Consider the following 19788-nt stretch of genomic DNA (forward strand, 5'->3'; position numbering starts at 1 on the left):
CGTGATCATATTCCAATGTCACACAATAATTACTTCTAAAGATGTCATATTATTATATATAAATATATATGTATTCTAGTTTATTCTAAAAATAACTTGAGACAAATACCTTATAATTAAAATTTTAATTACTTCTTCTAAAGATGACATATTATTACATCAATAATATATGTATTCAAGTTTATTCTAAAAATAACTTGAGACAAATTTCTTATAACTAAAAATATATCTGATTTCTTGAACATGACTCATAGTATATTCAAAATATGTTTTTAAAATGTATTTCTATGCCTAAAGAAACAATTTAATACATTGTCTTCTCTATATTCATTTCCTACAAAAATTTACCTTCTAATCTCATCTGGTTTCTGGTTTCAGTTCCCATCAATAAAAGACTATTAAATAAGAATATCCACTAATACAATAATAAAATAACATATATTGCACTTCATATTCATAATCAATATATAATACATAAATATAGTATTTACATATAATATACACAATTTCAACTAAAATACTCAAAATTATATATAAGTATGTAACATAAAAAAAATACTAAATGGGGTGATGAAAGGGAAGAAAGTGGTTGAGTTAGCAATCCCCTAGCTTCCCATGTACATTCTACGCTCTTGAATGTAAGCTTCAATAGTTGGATTTGAGTGATTTAGATCCTAAACCAAATCAAACAATTCTATTGCGTCTATTAGTTGATGTCTCTATTATTAGCATGGACAAGAAATTGTGGATTTAGAGAGGTAAAATAAGGTCATCTTCCAAACAAACATAAGAGTTTACTAGAATAAGTTGTATTGCAACGTTTTGGACATTAGGGTACCTTACCTTTGTAAAGTAGATCCTTAAACTTGTAAATTACAAGATTTGGGTAGTAATTTATAAAGTTTTCTAGGCAAATTACAACGTTATAATTTACCCTAATCCATAATATTCTAATCACCTATTTGCATTGATAAGGATCCATAGTACAATAAATTGGTAGGGGTGGACCTTAGAGATCTAAAAATTGGTCCGTGTTCTAGTAAACACGAAGGTTTACATGATTAAGGACTAGTATTCCAACGCTTTGGATACTAGGGTACCATATCATAAAGTATATTCTTAAACTTGTAAATTACTAGATTTAGCAATTTTTCAAGATTTTTCACCGGATTACAACGTTAGGGTTCACAAAATCTATAATGTTGTAAATCTTCACTTTACTCGGATGTGGATCCACTTTATAAGATATTGGTAAGTGTGGACCCTGAGAATGTAAATTGAGGTCCTTATTCTAGTAAATATAAGGGTTTACAAGATTAAGGACCGGTGTTATAATTTTTTGGATACGAGAATATCATAACATTATAAAAAGGATCCCTAAACTTATAAGTTACAAGATTTACAAGTTTTTCCTCCAGAATTACAACATTAGGATCTACCTAATTCACAATGTTTGTAAATCCTTTTTTTACGACGATATGGATGTTAGAAGTATGCCTTGAAAACGAATCATTAGATGAAATCTTTCATGAAAACTTCATTTAAACCAAACATCTATGTTAACACTAAAGGGGAAGTATGTCAACTCAGGTAATGGTCCAGACGATGACTGTTAACCTATTTGACAAGTCTATGGATTCGTGAGATAAGGAAAGTGATCTAAAGAGGTTAGATGGGAAGGAACATTTTCCTATAACTCATACCCAAAATGTTCCTGGTCATAAGATCGTTCAATTGGGCATTGACGAACCACAAAGATCGGTACGCACTATATTTCCTCAATTGGGAGGATGACTGGTCTTGAGTCATTCGTGTACGGACACTAAGATAAATGCATAGGTGCTCGCTAGAGAACGAGTTCACTAAACACAATCAAACTAGAAATCTTGTATGGAAGTTTTACTTACATGTCAAACGAGATGCCATTGATGAGAGTCTCAAATTACATCTTTTTAATATTATTTTAGAGACTTTATCATATAATTTTGGCTTAATAAATATAATTTCACTTGTTGTTACATTTTATTCTCACCAATTGGATTTATGAATTTTCTATATCAATTTGGTGAACTTATTACGTGAATTTATCTTTTGTAGGAAGTTGGAAAGCCAAAAGATGAAGATATATATTTGTCCAAGTTCAAGCCGAGTGTGAAGAGAATTGCTGGCGGATTTTATTGAAGAATTGATTGTGGGATTATTGTGATTATAAAGAGAAGTAAAGAGGGAGAAGAGAAGACAAAACCGTTAAAGCTAAAGAACCTATTTCATGTCATTCATAGCCATTTAACGCCTACTACCTCACCATTATTTCTTTTTCACTAACTCTCCACGATCAACACATGTTTAATCCAATTAATCCCTCACTTAAACCCTTCATTACCCACCATGAATGTATTAACTTTCCACTCACCTCATTAACTACTATAAATCAACTTATTTGGCAAGGGGGCCACTGTGACAGATTTCTTTATCCATTTCATTCAAAATTTAGTTATGTTTTCCTTTGTAATGAGTTTCTAGAACTCTAGTTAAGGCTAAAGGGAATGTTCTTTGAGTAAGTTTATGAATTTTTCTTTAATCCAATATATGGTAGGGGTGGTTGCGATTCGGTAACCGCGAATTTTTATTCAAACCGCAAACCGACCGATTATTTGCGGTTTGGTGATTTTTGAAACCGCAAAACGCGCAAACCGACCGCGTTTTGCGGTTTACCGCATTGTGGTAAACCGCAAAAATGCGGTCGGTTACCGCGAATTTGCGGTTTAAAACCGCAAATTCTCAAGCATTCACAAAAATATAAATTTACAACCTAAATAAATAAATACACAACCTCAATTTCTCAAGCATATATAAATTCACAATCGATTCCAATTCTCAAGCATTCACAACCTAAGAAAATTAAAGTTACAATTCCAAACATTCCAATTAAAGTTAAACTTCTCAAGCATTCCAATTCCAAATCCTTTAAATTTACAAACCAAAAGCAAAATGAATTAAAGTTACAACCAAAAAGAAAAATCCAATTCACAGTTAATTAAAGTTACAAACTAAAAGGAAAAATGCAATACACCAATATTACAAACTCAAGTGTTGGTGGTGAGTGGATTTGAAGAACCCCTTTGTGTTGTTTGAGCACCAATGCTATCTACAAATAAAACAACATAGTTTAGTACATTTTATTATAAGAAGAAGCATAAATAACATTAGCATAAATAAACTAATTACTTACAAGTTGTCATATCTTCCATTTCCTTGTATAATTCAACCTCATCATCTGTTGGTTCCTTGTAAAAGGAAAATTCGTCCGCTCTAAGCCAATCACTAGTACACACTAATGCCTCTACCATTTTAGGATGCAAAGAGCTTCTAAAAGGATCCACAATCCTCTTGTCTATGCTAAAAGCATTTTCACTAGCAACCGTAGAACTTGGAATTGCAAAGATATCCTTGGCAACTTGTGAAAGAATAGGATATCTTGTTTGGTTCCCTTTCCACCAATTCAAGAGAAGAGAAGGGTTTACAATTTTACTTAATTATTCATAGAGTATAACCGTGCGGCTATACTTTGCGATTTGCGGTAACCGCAAATTTTGAAAATCAAATACCGCAACCGCAACCGTAAATGCGGTTCGGTTCTTAATACCGCGATTGCGGTTCGGTTTACCGCGATTGCGGTTTTATTGCGGTAAAATATTGGTTGGTTTTTGCGGTTTTTCGGTTTTTCGGTTTAAAATGCCACCCCTAATATATGGTATGAATTGCTAAATTCTTTTATTTTTGGTTGTTCAATATTTTTATATCCTTTTATTTTGATTGATGTTAAGTGCTACTATCTTTTCATGAGTTTAATTATATTTTTCTCATTGTTAAGAACTGACTTAGCATGCTTTTAAATTAAAAGATTATATATTAAGCAATTTCATTTTTTAAACAATCATTAATAAAAGATAACATTGAAAAATTAAATTGGTTTTAATTTCTTTATCTTTCGGTTAAATTTCTCAATGATAATTTTAATCGAGCTATAATTTGGATTAAAGAGCATGAAACATATTTTACTTAAAGAACTGAACCTTGATGCCTTAGCATTTCCATTATTGATATTTCATTTTAAAACTCAATCTCTACAACAATCAAATCAAATTACTTTTCCATTTTGCTTGTCACTTTTATTTTGGTACGTTTAATTATTTCTTTGTGTGCAGACATTTGCCTACCTGCTCCTTAAGGATACGATACTTGGACTTCAAAGATTATTACTACGTGTGACTACCCATCTTTCTCTCCCAAAGAATAGCTTGGTGTGGAGTCTTTGGAGGTCACTATTTTGTGACTTGGAGAAAAAGAAGAAAGTGGATTCTACCACCATCCTTTTGGTGGAATACTTAGGTCAGGCTCAAGTTGTGCTATAAGAGTGAGTTCCCCTCCATCTTTCTCTTCTTACTTTCTTGCAAAGTAGTTAATGTAGCAAATCAACCCTCTTGAGGTTTCTTGCAAAGTTTTCTTGTAACATTGTGTTTGTCAATTAATTTATTGATCACAAATATATTTTCTAATGCTTTTCAATTTGTGTAATCTTTTTTTCTTTTTCTTTTTTTTTTATTAATTTTTTTTTTTTTGGGTAAGGATGATCTTTGAATTAAAGCATAGATGGCTTGGATTATAATATTTGTAGTGAACTTTATAAGGTGTCCATCAAAAATAGTTATTTAAGGAATCCATCGATAGGGGATTGATATAGTCAATATTTTCATTCTATAATTAAAAAAAACAAAAATTGAAAAAAGAAAAAGAAAATCAATTGGCAGCGTGTGCCAATGGGCTAATATATAGTTAATCAATAAGTGATAATTAACTTAGGGCTCGTTTGGTACGTCGGACTGTACTGACTAATTTCTGTCGGATAGTATTAATCTGTTCCGGAGAGTACTGACTATTTATCGATAATATTATAAGGCGTTTGGTGTTGTTCCGGATAAATAATCTGACTAAGTTATACTGTGTTTGGTGATGTTTCGGATAACCTCATATTAGACTATTTATAAATAATAATAAATAAAAAATCTTTGATAATTTTAATAGAAATTGAGATTCAAATGACACAAATTTTTTTGGGTAAGATTCATATGACAAGATTTGTTTTTCAATTGTTTTTGCCAAGATTTTTTTTCTTCATATAACCCATTATCATAATTGTAGTATCTCATAAAAATACCAATATACTCGCATACGTTAATAAAAACAGTAACAAAATAATGTATAATTCAAAGTGATCACATATTAAGGTGATAAGAGCAAAAGAGAAAGTTGTTCATGAACCAAACTACATCAAAGAGTGAATCACAACTCCCTCGCCCCAAGTAAGAGAAGAACAAATGATTTTCTCATAGCACCATCATATGTCAGGAATATTTTTTCATGACTTGCTTTCTCCAAAATTAGCCGTAGTGCCTTAATTTGGTCATTAATAGACAAGTCCATCTTTGCTTTTCTAATAGCAATTGACAAAGAAAAAAAATGGTTCTTAGAATTCAGGTTCATACAATTTTAATTTTGTAATTTTGCTCTCCTAGTCGTCAGGTATGTATGTATTCAACTAAACTATCAACACTAGCACAGTTGTTTGTTTTTGGACAAAAACTGGCAATACTCTGTTTAATACCAACAATCTAAATATTTCCACAATGTCGAATCACTATATCACATACAAAGAAAACATTCGATTAAAAAAAATGCCAAAAAAGAAAAATTCATAACCTAATTTTCACTAAAAATTTGAAATATATAAAGCATATTGGAGAGAGTATGAAAAAGAGAGAGAGTGAGAGATGGATACCTAGAGAAGAATGAAGAAAATAACCTGTGGAGAAGATAGCAGAGAACAACCTTAGGGAGAAGAAGATGAAAAGAGCGTTTGATTTTTTTCGTAGAAGGCGTGTTCTTTTTCCCTAGCCGTATAATTAAGCGTGTATTATCTAAACCGGGGTGTGTGGGTTGTATTAGTTAGTCAGGTAAGGAGAGTATTAAAAGCCCAACCTGTATAAAATAGTCGGGTAATTAAATAATACAAGTTGACACCAAACACATGACATAGACTATTTACTCCTATCCAGAGTCTAATACAGTATACCAAACGAGCCCTTATAGTGCTAAATCTTGGACGTTTGAAAGCAAATTATCCCACATTGGAGGAAACAAATAGTTTTACATGCTTTATAAGCATAAAACTTTGCACCAATTAAATAAGATTGGTGGGCTGATGGGCTTGGTAGTGAAAGCTATATATGATTGGCTTGATTAATAATATTTAAGTCATCAAGACTTGGGCCTTGGGCTTTGGAAGATTACTAAAGAGACACCCAGCCCGAAAATAAAATAAAATATTTTTATTTCGTTCTATGGGTTTCTTATAATAGAAGTTAAATACAAACTAAAGTCTTATCTTTTCGTTTGAATTTGAACAAGTATAACTTATACTAACAGCTTTTTTAAAGGGGTGCAATTGTGTTATAAAAGCACTAATTCTAAGCCATTGTTATAAAAGTCTTGAAATGGAGCCCACACATACTGTTCATTACTGTACATTACTGTTCATCACTGTTCATTTGACGGCTTTGATACTGTTCATTACTGTTCATTACTGTTCATTTGGCGGCTTTGATAGAGTTTGTCTGTCACGGGTGAACAGTGATGAATAGTGATGAATAGTGATTATTTCAGCCTATAAATAAGAAGAGAAACGGAAAGAAGAGGAAGAAGAAAAAAAAAAGAGAAAGGAAGAGAAAGAAAGAAAAGAGAGAAATTCTTCTAGAGAGAAAATTCAGTAAGCCACATATGTTGTAAACACTAAGTTTGTAGCCATATTATTTTATAGTGAAAGGTTACTGTTGTTGCTCTCCGAGGACGTAGGCATAGCCGAACCTCGTTAAAAGCTGTGTCTTATCTATTCTACGTGCAGCTCAATATCCGCATATATTCCAGGTTATTTTATAACACGTTATCAGCACGATAGTCTCTCCTTTTATTTCTGAAATTTTTCCAACTCAACACTATATATTATACTATATCTATCTGCTTCTCTATTACTAACCATTAACAAAAATGGACCCTTGGTAATACTAAACATATTATCAGTGGGAGACCGTTACTAATACTAATTTTTTCTTATTTTATTCGGTGGTGGTTTTAACCCCACATTTAATTTTATTTATGGTATGGTGTAGGCTTATTACCCATACGGCAATATTTATTTAAAGGGTGGTGCGGGTTTATCGTCCACGCCTTTACTTTTATTTAAATGAATGGAGCAGAATTAGTGCCCATACAAGCACATTTACTTTACCGCACATTTACTAACCATTAACAAAAATGGACCCTTGGTAATACTAAACATATTATCAGTGGGAGACCGTTACTAATACTAACTTTTCTTATTTTATTCGGTGGTGGTTTTAACCCCACATTTAATTTTATTTAAAGTATGGTGCGGGTTTATCGTCCATACCAGCAAATTCATAACACTTTACTTTTATCTTCAATTAATATACCTGAATAATGAGGACCTGAAATTCCTATTAATAAGTGGCTTAGTATTCAATTAATATACCTGAATAATGAGGACCTGAAATTCCTATTAACAAGTGGTTTAATATTCAATTAATATACCTAAATAATGAGGACCTGAAATTCCTATTAATAAGTGGCTTAATATTCCAGATCTCGAGCCTAAAGTTTTGGATGGCAAATTTGGCAAAACTAGAGTTTGCTGCCTTGGACCTTTCCGGGGACAACTATTTATCATGGGTCCTGGATGCCAAAATTCATCTACGAGCCAATGGCCTCGGACAAACAATTGTAGATGAGAATGATGCTTCGCCTGAAGAGAATGCGAAGGCCATGATTTTTCTTCGCCGCCACATCCATCAAGCGCTGAAGAGCGAATATGTGGTGGTTGATGAACCGTTGGTTCTGTGGAAAGCTATAGGTGAAAGATACGATCACCAGAAGACGATGACTCTCCCAAGAGCTAGATACGAATGGACCCACTTGAGATTTCAAGATTTCAAGTCAGTGTCCGAGTATAACTCTGCTATACACAGAATTACCTCATTAATGAGGCTATGTGGGGAAAATATATCTGAGGAGGATATGCTCGAAAAAACTCTGAGCACTTTTCATGCTTCAAATGTCCTCCTTCAACAGCAATACAGACATAGCAGTTTCAAGAAGTACTCGGAACTTGTCTCTTGCCTCTTGTTAGCTGAGCAGAATAATGAGCTCTTATTAAAGAATCACCAATCTCGCCCAACGGGCTCAGCACCACTTCCTGAAATAAATGCTGCATCTCAGGAAGTGAATGCCACTTCATCTCGTGGCAGTATCCACAAACGTGGGCGAGGGGGCAAGCGTGGCCACTGGCAATGGAGTAGAAAAAATCATGGTGCTCGTTCAGAGGGCTTAGGTCCAAGGAGCGGTCCATCCATGAATGGCAAAAATGCATCCCGTAATAAGAGAAAGGCACAGATGAGCCATGTGACTAGAAATGTTGAAAGCCCTTGTCACAGATGTGGTGCAAGGGGACATTGGATGCGCGCATGTCGTACACCCAGACATTTGGCGGATCTCTATCAAGCTTCACTTAAGAACAGGAAAGTGGAGATAAATTACATTGATCATGCTCCGCCAGCCACAGATGGCTCATCAGAAATATCACGTAAGCTAAACAAGACGCATCTAGATGTTTCTGATTTTGTTACTGAAAAAGGGAATGAAGGTTATGAGTCCGAATTAGATTAAATTCCTTAATGTACTATTTGTATTAGCTGAAGTGTTGTTTAAATTTCAATCCAATAAAAGTGGTAATGCTGCCTTCTTTATTAAGTCCGAATTAGATTAAATTCCTTAATGTACTATTTGTATTAGCTGAAGTGTTGTTTAAATAAAAGTGGTAATGTTGTCTTCTTTATATATTCCAGCTCATTTTACTTATTTGGTGGCATGGATGTAAATTATGGATGCCCTCAAAACAAAGGCTATGGCAGAGATATTTGTCTCGCAGACAGCGCAACTACTCATACGATCTTTCAAGATCGGAAGTATTTCTCAAAATTAATACTTACAAAAGCAAAGGTAACAACCATATCAGGTCCTGCAGATCTGATCGAAGGTTCAGGAATAGCCCAAATTATGTTACCTAATGGAACAATATTGTCCATTCCAGATGCTTTGTATTCATCTAACTCCAGAAGGAATCTGTTGAGTTTCAAAGATATACGTTTGAATGGCTACCATGTTGAAACAAAGAAAGAGGAAAACATGGAATATCTTTGTATTACCTCCAGTAATACCCAAAAGCGTATACTGGAAAAGCTTTGTGAGCTCTCATCAGGGTTGTATTACACAACCATACGGACAATTGAGGCACATAGTGTCATGGACCAAGAGTCTACTGACTCAAATGCTTTTAAGCTTTGGCATGACAGATTGGGTCATCCTGGATCCACCATGATGCGCAGGATTATCACCAACTCTAAAGGACATCCCTTGTTGACTAAACACATTATGTTATCAAGCGACATCTTTTGCCAAGCTTGTTCACAAGGGAAGTTGGTGATCAGACCATCACAACCAAAGGTTGATGTTGAGTCTCCATCATTTTTGCAGAGAATTCAAGGGGACATTTGTGGACCCATTCATCCCCCATGTGGACCATTTCGGTACTTTATGGTCTTGGTGGACGCATCTACCCGATGGTCACATGTTTGTCTTTTATCTACTCGGAATATGGCATTTGCTAGGCTTTTGGCTCAGATAATTAAATTACGAGCCCAATTCCCAGATTATCCCATTAAGTCAATCAGACTCGATAATGCTGGTGAATTTACATCTCAGACTTTTGATGACTACTGCATGTCATTAGGCATTGATATTGAACATCCTGTTCCCCATGTGCATACTCAAAATGGCTTGGCAGAAGCTTTAATTAAACGCCTTCAATTGATAGCACGCACTTTGCTAATGAAAACAAAGTTGCCAGTTTCTGCTTGGGGATATGCCATTTTACATGCAGCATCGCTTGTGCGATTGAGGCCAATCGCCAATAATCAAGGTTCTCCAATACAACTCGTATTGGGAAATCAACCAAACATTTCACATTTAAGAATCTTTGGGTGTGCGGTATATGTGCCTATTGCACCATCGCAACGTACTAAGATGGGCCCTCAACGCAGATTGGGAATTTATGTTGGTATTGATTCACCATCTATCATCAGATACTTGGAACCCCTGACGGGTGATATTTTTACCGCACGATTTGCGGATTGTGATTTTGATGAGACAATCTTCCCACCTTTAGGTGGAGAAAAATCTGTGTCGAAAGAACAAGGCAAACTCATTCCTGAAAAACGATATGAATTATCCTGGAATGTATCCACATTGTCTCATCTCGATCCTCATACTGCTCAATGCGAAAACGGAGTGAGAAGGATCATTCACCTCCAAAGTATTGCAAATCAGATGCCAGATGCATTTAATGATGCAGCACAGGTGACGAAATCTCATATCCCAGCTGCAAATGCACCCGCACGGATTGATGTCCATAATGGACAAAGCAATGTGCCAGCAAATGGTTCATCTGCTGCACGCCTAAAACGTGGCAGACCACTAGGCTCAAAGGATTCAGTTCCTCGAAAGAGGAAGTTGATGGACAAAATGAATCCACATGAAATAAATAGAGAGCCCACAATTCATAATTCAAATGCCCCCAAAGAGGGACAGGTACTTCTTGACAAGGAAAAAGTCATTGGTGAAACAAGTGCCCCTGGAGTGGCAACCGTACCTGAAAGTCAAGAAATCTCCATAAATTATACGTCCACTAATGAATTGTGGAGTAGAAATGAGATGATCATCGATGATATATTTGCATTCTCAGTGGCTGCTGAAATCATAAAAGATGATGATATTGAACCACGCTCTATTAATGAATGTACACAGAGGCAAGATTGGCCCAAGTGGAAGGATGCAATCCAGGCAGAATTAAATTCTTTGGAAAAGAGGAATGTTTTTGGACATATTAGTCCAACTCCACCCAATGTAAACCCTGTAGGTTACAAGTGGGTATTTACAAGAAAGCGCAATGAGAAAAATGAGATCTCAAGGTATAAAGCGCGACTCGTTGCGCAAGGTTTTTCACAAAGGCCTGGAATTGATTATGTGGAAACGTACTCTCCAGTAATGGACACAATTACATTCCGTTACCTAATAAGTTTGGCGGTTTCAGAAAAACTTGAAATGAGACTCATGGATGTTATTACCGCATATTTGTATGGAGAATTGGATACAGATATATACATGAAAGTTCCAGAAGGATTCAGGTTGCCTGAAGCAGCCAGAAACACACCACGGGGCATGTTCTCAGTTAAATTGAGAAGATCATTATATGGGCTAAAACAATCTGGACGAATGTGGTACAATCGTCTCAGTAAGTATTTACTGAAGGAAGGATACACAAATGATCCTGTTTGCCCATGTGTGTTTATTAAGAAATCAAAGTCTGGATTTGCGATAGTGGCAGTATATGTCGACGACATGAATCTAATTGGAACTTCTGCAGAGCTTCAAAAGACTGTTGATTATCTCAAACGTGAGTTTGAGATGAAGGATCTTGGAAAGACAAAATATTGTCTTGGCTTGCAGATTGAGCACAGTGCTAATGGAATTTTGGTGCATCAATCAACTTATACTGAGAAAGTATTGAAACGGTTTGGCATGGATAAAGCCCATCCACTTAGCACTCCAATGGTCGTTCGATCGCTTGACACTAAGAAAGACCCATATCGTCCAAAAGGGAATGATGAAATGGTCCTTGGTCCAGAAGTACCATATCTTAGTGCAATAGGTGCTTTATTGTACCTCGCACAATGTACCAGACCAGACATATCATTCTCAGTAAATCTGTTAGCAAGGTACAGTTCTGCTCCAACAAGGCGACACTGGACCGGCATCAAACATGTTCTACGATACCTTCGTGGGACAACAGACATGGGGTTATTCTATTCCAGTGAATCGACCAACGCCCAGAGTATTATTGGTTATGCTGATGCAGGATATCTCTCTGATCCACATCAAGGACGATCACAGACTGGGTATGTATTTACATGTGGAGGAACTGCGATCTCATGGCGTTCAACAAAACAAACATTAGTGGCCACATCTTCCAATCACTCGGAAATACTTGCCCTCCATGAAGCCAGTCGTGAATGCGTTTGGTTAAGATCGGTAATCCATCACATCCGAAGCACATGTGCCCTACCCTCAACAACAGATACTCCAACAATTCTGAATGAGGACAATGCCGCTTGTATTGCTCAGATTACAGGAGGATATATCAAGGGTGACAGGACCAAACACATATCACCAAAGTTTTTCTATACACATGAGCTCCAGAAGAGTCAAGAAATCAAAGTCAGACAAATCCGCTCAAGTGATAACCTGGCAGATCTCTTCACTAAATCATTGCCGAAATATACATTCCAAAAGTTAGTACATGGCATCGGATTACGACAACTCTGCAAGCAATCAAGTTGGAGCATGCAAAATCAGGGGGAGCATTCAAGAGTCCTCTAACATAGGACATATGCACGTTGTACTCTTTTTCCTTCGCTTAGATTTTCCCACTGGGTTTTTCCAAGCAAGGTTTTAATGAGGCAACCAATCTAGGGTCATGTGGTCTCCAAGGGGGAGTGTTATAAAAGTCTTGAAATGGAGCCCACACATACTGTTCATTACTGTACATTACTGTTCATCACTGTTCATTTGACGGCTTTGATACTGTTCATTACTGTTCATTACTGTTCATTTGGCGGCTTTGATAGAGTTTGTCTGTCACGGGTGAACAGTGATGAATAGTGATGAATAGTGATTATTTCAGCCTATAAATAAGAAGAGAAACGGAAAGAAGAGGAAGAAGAAAAAAAAAAGAGAAAGGAAGAGAAAGAAAGAAAAGAGAGAAATTCTTCTAGAGAGAAAATTCAGTGAGCCACATATGTTGTAAACACTAAGTTTGTAGCCATATTATTTTATAGTGAAAGGTTACTGTTGTTGCTCTCCGAGGACGTAGGCATAGCCGAACCTCGTTAAAAGCTGTGTCTTATCTATTCTACGTGCAGCTCAATATCCGCATATATTCCAGGTTATTTTATAACAGCCATCAGAATCATCCTTTTTTCGAACTATTTCATCCTACCTAATAGAACTACATATTGTATTGGAGAAGGAAACACATCAAGCCTCTATCTTCTTTAAAAATTAGTTTTTTGCACTTAATTTCTATCTACACATTTATGCAGTTTGTATTATTAATTTCTGTATAAGCCTATTGCTTCGTGTATTAATATAGTGATCTAATATTATAAGTCATTTATTGATTTTTCCTAACACTAGAAACAACGTATTTGCAATTATTCATAACATGCAACACTTTCTAAAAGTAGGAACTTCTAAGGAAAATAAAAATTATGATATATAAATGTCATTGGCCAATATTGAAGTATCACTATTATGTTTAATAGAGAAATCTCTCCTTTTGAATTATTTTATGAGAAAAATCCATTATTTCCATATTAAATCTAGTTATTTTGTTTCTCCTATATCGTTCTTGGAATATGAGAGAGTTTAACAGAACATAGTATTCTACTTCACATTAGAAAAAAAAAAAAAAAAAAGTTTATTTTTAGTAGGCAATGAGAGATTCTTTTTTTTTTTTCCTTAAATATGAAAGAATTCAATTAAAAATGTTAAATTTTCAAATAGTTCGAATCCAAGTAAAATGTTTGAAAAGACCATTTCTATCCGAAGGTGCAGAGAGAAAACTTTAGGGTAGAGAAGAAGTGGGTGTGAGTAGCTTGAGAGTGATGTCCACGTAGGAAACGACGTGTGACCACGTCAAATTGATGCCATCGCTTCTACAACACGCAACTTTTTCCACATCCTTACTCATTCCTCCACTTTTTGTTTTGTGACAACTTGACATATTAGGCTTAACTTAACCACGGTTACTTTGGTATCTAATATCACACAATTCACCCCCTATGAAGTAACCCCTTTACATAAATGGGTTTTGACTTAAAAGGCATGTGGTCTCCAGTTTGAATTCTCCATAATTATATACATTATTTCTTATAACATTCCACACGTAATTACTTTTTATGTAATAACGACAATAAAAGCATGTCATATTAACTCTATTATGCACATAATTGCGTAAATATGGTGCATTCTCAAGGGTCCTGTAAGGTGTCACTACTTCAGGACGTCTATGACCCTCCATTAGGATGAAGGAAGTGAAAATTACATAAAATTCTAAAATGACGGAATTTAGATTTCTATTATTTGGATTTATGTATATAGAATTTTGTAAATGACACTATAAAAATTGTGAAATAACACCTATTTTAGTGGAAATTGAACTCGGAAATTTGATGTCCCAATTTTTACCTTTTTTTCTGCGCGTCACTTAATAAATTCCTCGCTTAAGTTGCCAAATAAAAGAATTGTTAATTTCTTCTTTAAATTTTTTAACTTCTAAATTCTAAATTATTTTCTCTTATCTAAACGAAAGATGATTAAATTAATATAGTTTCAATACAACAAGACTACATTATTAAATAGGTTGACCCAACTCAACTCAACCCGAATCAATTATTTTATGTCGTTTTCTAGTCTTGTAATCAACCATACGGTGTCAAAGATTACCACCTATGTAGTCAAGTAGCAATAGTGGGGCAGGTTGATTGGGGTCATAGAATTGCGTGATGAAGCCAAATTGGCTTTTCGAGAACCACAAGAATCGACCTTTTCTTTCTCTTTCTACTCTCATATCAGAGCAGGCGCCGCAATTGATGATATAATGTTGTCGGGTCCCTCTCAAACTATCGTCACTCCTTACCCTTGCATCTTTTGCTTTGCGGCCCCAACTGACCCACAACCCATGAAAGCATCAACTTATTAATTAGGCTTTATCTAATTGACCTCACTAATTAATCTCATCATCACCACCTCATTTTATCCGCATCAGTTTATCTACATGTCATTATGAACCTCACTAACCTCACAATAACAATAGAATTTTATAATAATTACCTAAAAAGGATGGTTATCTTATCTACATCTTTTTTTACCATTTTTTTACAGTTTTTTTATATTTAGAATAAGTTGCAGAGATTCTTTGGCTATTCTGTGCTATTTTTCACCTCTTTTTTGTGAAAGTTTTCTTTATATTGTTGTAACTTAGTTTTTTTTTTAAATTTTATCTCTGTTTGATTGTTTTGAATTTACAATATTAGTTGGAATGTCTAAACCTTAATGCCAACAAGGCTACCTTGGTTGAAATTTGAATCGATATAATGCTATTGAAAGTGATGAATTTGTTATAGTGTGTGTGCCATTCCATGTTTGAATGGATTTGTTTTAAGTACTAATCAATCTTGACCAAACTTGATTAATTAATAATGTTGAATTAAGACATTTTTATACAATACCATTTAAATATGTGTTGTCATGTTGATATTATTCATTAATACTTGCATTAGTTGGTCATGAAACTTTTGATTTCAGGTTAAATAGAAGCAATTCTAATATATTAATATCATAGATACATCGGGTAGTGATTTTCTCACTCTTCTTTTGTCTACTTACACTCCTTGTTGTTTTTTCTAATAGTTTTTACTATAACAAAAAAGGGAATGTAAGTGGACAAAAGAGGAGTGGGAACATACAATTTCTAACAAAGAGAGTATAAGTGGATAAAAGAAGAGTGGGAAAATCAGCTCTCATTACATTAATGTCAAGTTGAAAATGATATTTTAAAATAAAAATGAAAATTAGAACTTTCCATTTTTCTCTTTAACTAAACTGAAACTATTCACGATAATAATCAAATGGTTAACTAATTTTCGATTCGATTAATTTTTTTTATTTATAAAGATGCTGAAAAATGATGATTTCAAAAAAGAATTGTCCTGATCATGAGAGGACCATTGTGGTGTGCATCCAAACTAGTATTATTAACTTACGTTCTTGGACACTCCTAATTTAGGTTTGAACTAAAAGAAATATCTAAAATGCCGTAAGTATACCAAATTCCTTGATGTTGATTTTTGTTTTCAGAAAAAAAATAAAAAAAATCGACGGTCCATATTAATGGTCCAGTACCAAATGTGATAACAAAAAAACACTGACTCAATGCCATTGCAATTTTCGCTGAGGTTGAGGTGGCAGTGAAACGGCAAGTCATAACAGTGTAAACGACAAAACGCATGAAAATCCAAAATTTGCTAACGGGAGCACATAACAGTCAACCTAATCGAGCAAATCGAAGACAGCCACGTGTAAAGCCCTGGCTCCTCAACAGACAACTGCCCGTCACTAAATACAATGCACAAAAACGTGTCATGTCGTCATTGCGCGCCCACATCGAATAAAGGTATCTTTGAAGTTGACGAGGCAGAAATGATTAATTAATGAAGAAAAACGTGGTTAGAGAGAGAAAACCGGAGCCTTAAGCCAGAGAGAGCCACTGGCTTCAGGCTTATATAAGCAGAGAGCAAGTGACCCAAGGAAGCACAAGAGAGCCAAAAACACCAAAGTGAGGCCACAAAAACAAAAAGAGTGAGAGTGAGAGAGAGCTTTTCTGCAACTGTGTTTGATAATTTTGCTTGTTCTTCAACTCCTTCCCCTTTCTCTTTGACCCCTCTTCTCTGAATCCCTTTCTGTCATCGTCTGTTTTTCGAAAGAACATATTTTGGGGCTTGTTTTTTGGAATCTTAATTGGAAATTACATCAATTGTGATAAAACAAAGCAAACCCGGAAGGGTATTTCTGGAAGCAGGTGATTCAGAACAGTGATCCAGGTTTTTTCTCCCCTTTTTTTTTTCAGTATAAAGTTTTAAGCTTTTCTTTTATCAACTAGGAGGGTTTATTTTTGTCCCTCGAAGGTTGTTTTTTTCTAAGCCTGTTTAGTTTTTTCTTTGTGCAAAAAACCTTGTTCTTTTAATCTGGGTTTTTTTTTCCTCCTTCTTGGATTTAGTCTACCTGTTCTTTGATTTTGGTAAGAAACAGGTTGGTTTTAAGGAAGTATATTTTCTGTCTTATATTCTAGCTTTTACCCCTTTTGTGACTACATGGCAACAGCTATAGATCTTTACAGCAGCAGCTCAATGACACCAGATTTATCAGATTCCTTGAGGGAGGATCAGCTCATGAAAGCACTTATGCCTTTTATGAAAAGTGTTTCATCAACCTCTTCTTTGACATCTATTTCTTCTTCTATTTCTTCACCAACCTCTCCTTCTACTTCTTCTTCCTTTTCTTCCTACCCTTCTTACACTTACCATCCTCCACTCTACTCTACTCAGCCCAATTTGTACCCTGACTTTTGCTCGCCATCCACAACCCACATGTTTGATCAAGTGAGTTTTGAGCAAACAGGTTCAATAGGGCTTAACCAACTTACCCCATCTCAAATTCTTCAAATCCAAACCCAAATGGTCCTCCAGCAACAGCAGGAACACCAACAAAAGGAACAAATTGCTGCTCTTGCTTCTCCAGCTTCACTGCAAAACCAATATCAGCACCAAAACCCTCGCACCCCGAAATTCCTCAGCCCAAAAGCCATCCCAATGAAGCAAGTTGGTGCTCCCTCCAAACCCACAAAGCTCTACAGGGGAGTGAGGCAGAGGCATTGGGGCAAATGGGTTGCTGAGATTAGACTTCCCAAGAACCGAACCCGCCTATGGCTTGGTACCTTTGACACTGCTGAAGAAGCGGCTTTAGCTTATGATAAAGCTGCTTATAAGCTCAGGGGAGACTTTGCTCGGCTCAATTTCCCTCATCTCAAGCACCAAGGGGCTCATGTCTCCGGCGATTTTGGCCACTACAAGCCTCTCCATTCCTCAGTGGATGCCAAGCTCCAAGCAATTTGCCAGAGTTTGGCTGCTAATTCGGCGAAACAGGGGAAAACAGGGGAGCTCTGTTCTGTGGCAGAGAGAAAGCCAGCGATAACATCTCCTAAAGAGGTTTCATTGAAAACTGAATTGAAAAGTGAATGGGAATTAACTGGTGTAGAGTGCTATAGACCGGAGATCTCATCTTCGCCCTCTCGGTCCGTTGAGTCTTCAGCCGGGTCCTCTTCGCCGGAATCCGACATTACCTTCTTGGAATTTTCGGATTCTCAATGGGATGAGGCTGAGAATTTCGGACTAGAGAAGTACCCTTCAGTGGAGATTGACTGGTCTGCTATATAAAGTCCTTATGATAATGTAATCTTTGCTTATTTCTCGCTTTAACTTTAATTTGTGTCTAGTTTGGGTTTTAGCCTTTTAGGTCCAGTTTGGTGTAGTCAGGTGCTTCTGCAATGAATTTTTTACATTTGCAGAGGTTTTCCTCAGTCATAGTTATTAGTTCATAGGATAATGAGTCTGCAATATGTAATGATTTCTCCATTTTGGTCTGCTGGTAATTTTTTTTCCTTGCATGACTATGGAGATTTCTGGTTATCCTTTCAGGTCAGTGTAATTAAACAGTTCCTTTTGTTAGTGTTAATTGTTCTACTTTTTCTATATTTTGTGTAACATGAAGAGCATGTGATGGTGTGTGATTCTATCTCTTCAAGTAAATAGCAAAAACTTAATTTAGAAAGAAAAAAAAAATTGTGAAAGAGGAGAAGACGACGAAAAACATGATCAAATTCTGATGGAAAGTGGAGTTTGGGAAATTCTATAATGTGTGATTAGAATATTAGCACAGGCATGAGGCCATGACAGGAAACAGAAAAATACTTTTCCGGATGATGTTCATTTATATATTGCACGCTGTATGATTATTATGGGCTTCAAACCGCCTGGGCATTATGAAGTTCAAGGGGCCTTGCACAAACATTTTTTTACCTGGTGGAAAAATTCACAGCTTCCAGAAATATAGGACACAAACAAGAGGGTTAGTAAGCTAAATAATGCAAAATCGTGGTCTCAGTTTACTTCACTGATAGTAAATAGAACACACAAACATAGCAAATCATATGTTAATCTCGTCTCAATAGTTTATTGTGAGTTTCCAACTGACATGACAGGTGACTGGGTAGCATGAGTAGCATCTTACTTGCTAGAAATAAATAAGGTCTGGAGTAATTTGAAAAACTGATACACTCTCATATAGTTGGAGTTCATAAACTTAGAATTTGGTTAATGGTAATTATGCTTCTCAATTTATAAAGCTTTTATTCTTGAAAGTACATGAAGGGTAAATCCTAGATTCATGAGCAGAAAACACTCATGGATTGAGCGTGAGTGATGAAATACAAATTTAGTTATTTGATAGTCACTCAACTTTGATTTGTAATTTGAAATATTTGTGAAGTTGTTCTACAAAAATGAATCAAAGGTAGCCAACTGTTCATGGAGATGACTTTGGCAGCATTTTGCTTCGGCAAATTTAGAGCCCAAAAGGAGGATAATGGGAGCATCTTGGATCACCTCCCACTTTATGGGATTCTGTAATTTTCTTATTTGCATCTTTGAATGAGATTGACAGGTGGGAATGGCCAAACCATGGGTTGCTGCTGATCCCACTTAACCGGCTACACATTATCTTATCCCTTCCGGCCTGAGATAAGAAGATTTGAGGCCACCATCCCAAGAATTCAAGATTAGAAAAGAAGAAAGCCCTAAAATATGTATAAACTTTGTTCAATATTCTATTCTTTCCTTCTCGGCAGCATGCGCAGACAAGTAG

At 35.6% G+C, this 19788-nt stretch overlaps 1 protein-coding gene across 1 annotated transcript; it reads left to right on the forward strand.

The window, feature by feature from the left end:
* On the forward strand, positions 16563 to 18617 carry LOC18773168 (ethylene-responsive transcription factor RAP2-4). Its single transcript, XM_007205435.2, has one exon. The coding sequence runs from the start codon at positions 17181 to 17183 to the stop codon at positions 18300 to 18302; it is 1122 nt and encodes a 373-aa protein (XP_007205497.2). The 5' UTR covers positions 16563 to 17180; the 3' UTR covers positions 18303 to 18617.

This window comes from Prunus persica, chromosome G6 (genome assembly GCF_000346465.2).
Source record: "Prunus persica cultivar Lovell chromosome G6, Prunus_persica_NCBIv2, whole genome shotgun sequence".
In the NCBI taxonomy this organism is placed as follows: Eukaryota; Viridiplantae; Streptophyta; class Magnoliopsida; order Rosales; family Rosaceae; genus Prunus; species Prunus persica.

Bases quoted from the DNA above. Each gene is read 5' to 3' on its own strand.
- LOC18773168 (XM_007205435.2), top strand. From the start codon at position 17,181: ATGGCAACAGCTATAGATCTTTACAGCAGCAGCTCAATGACACCAGAT.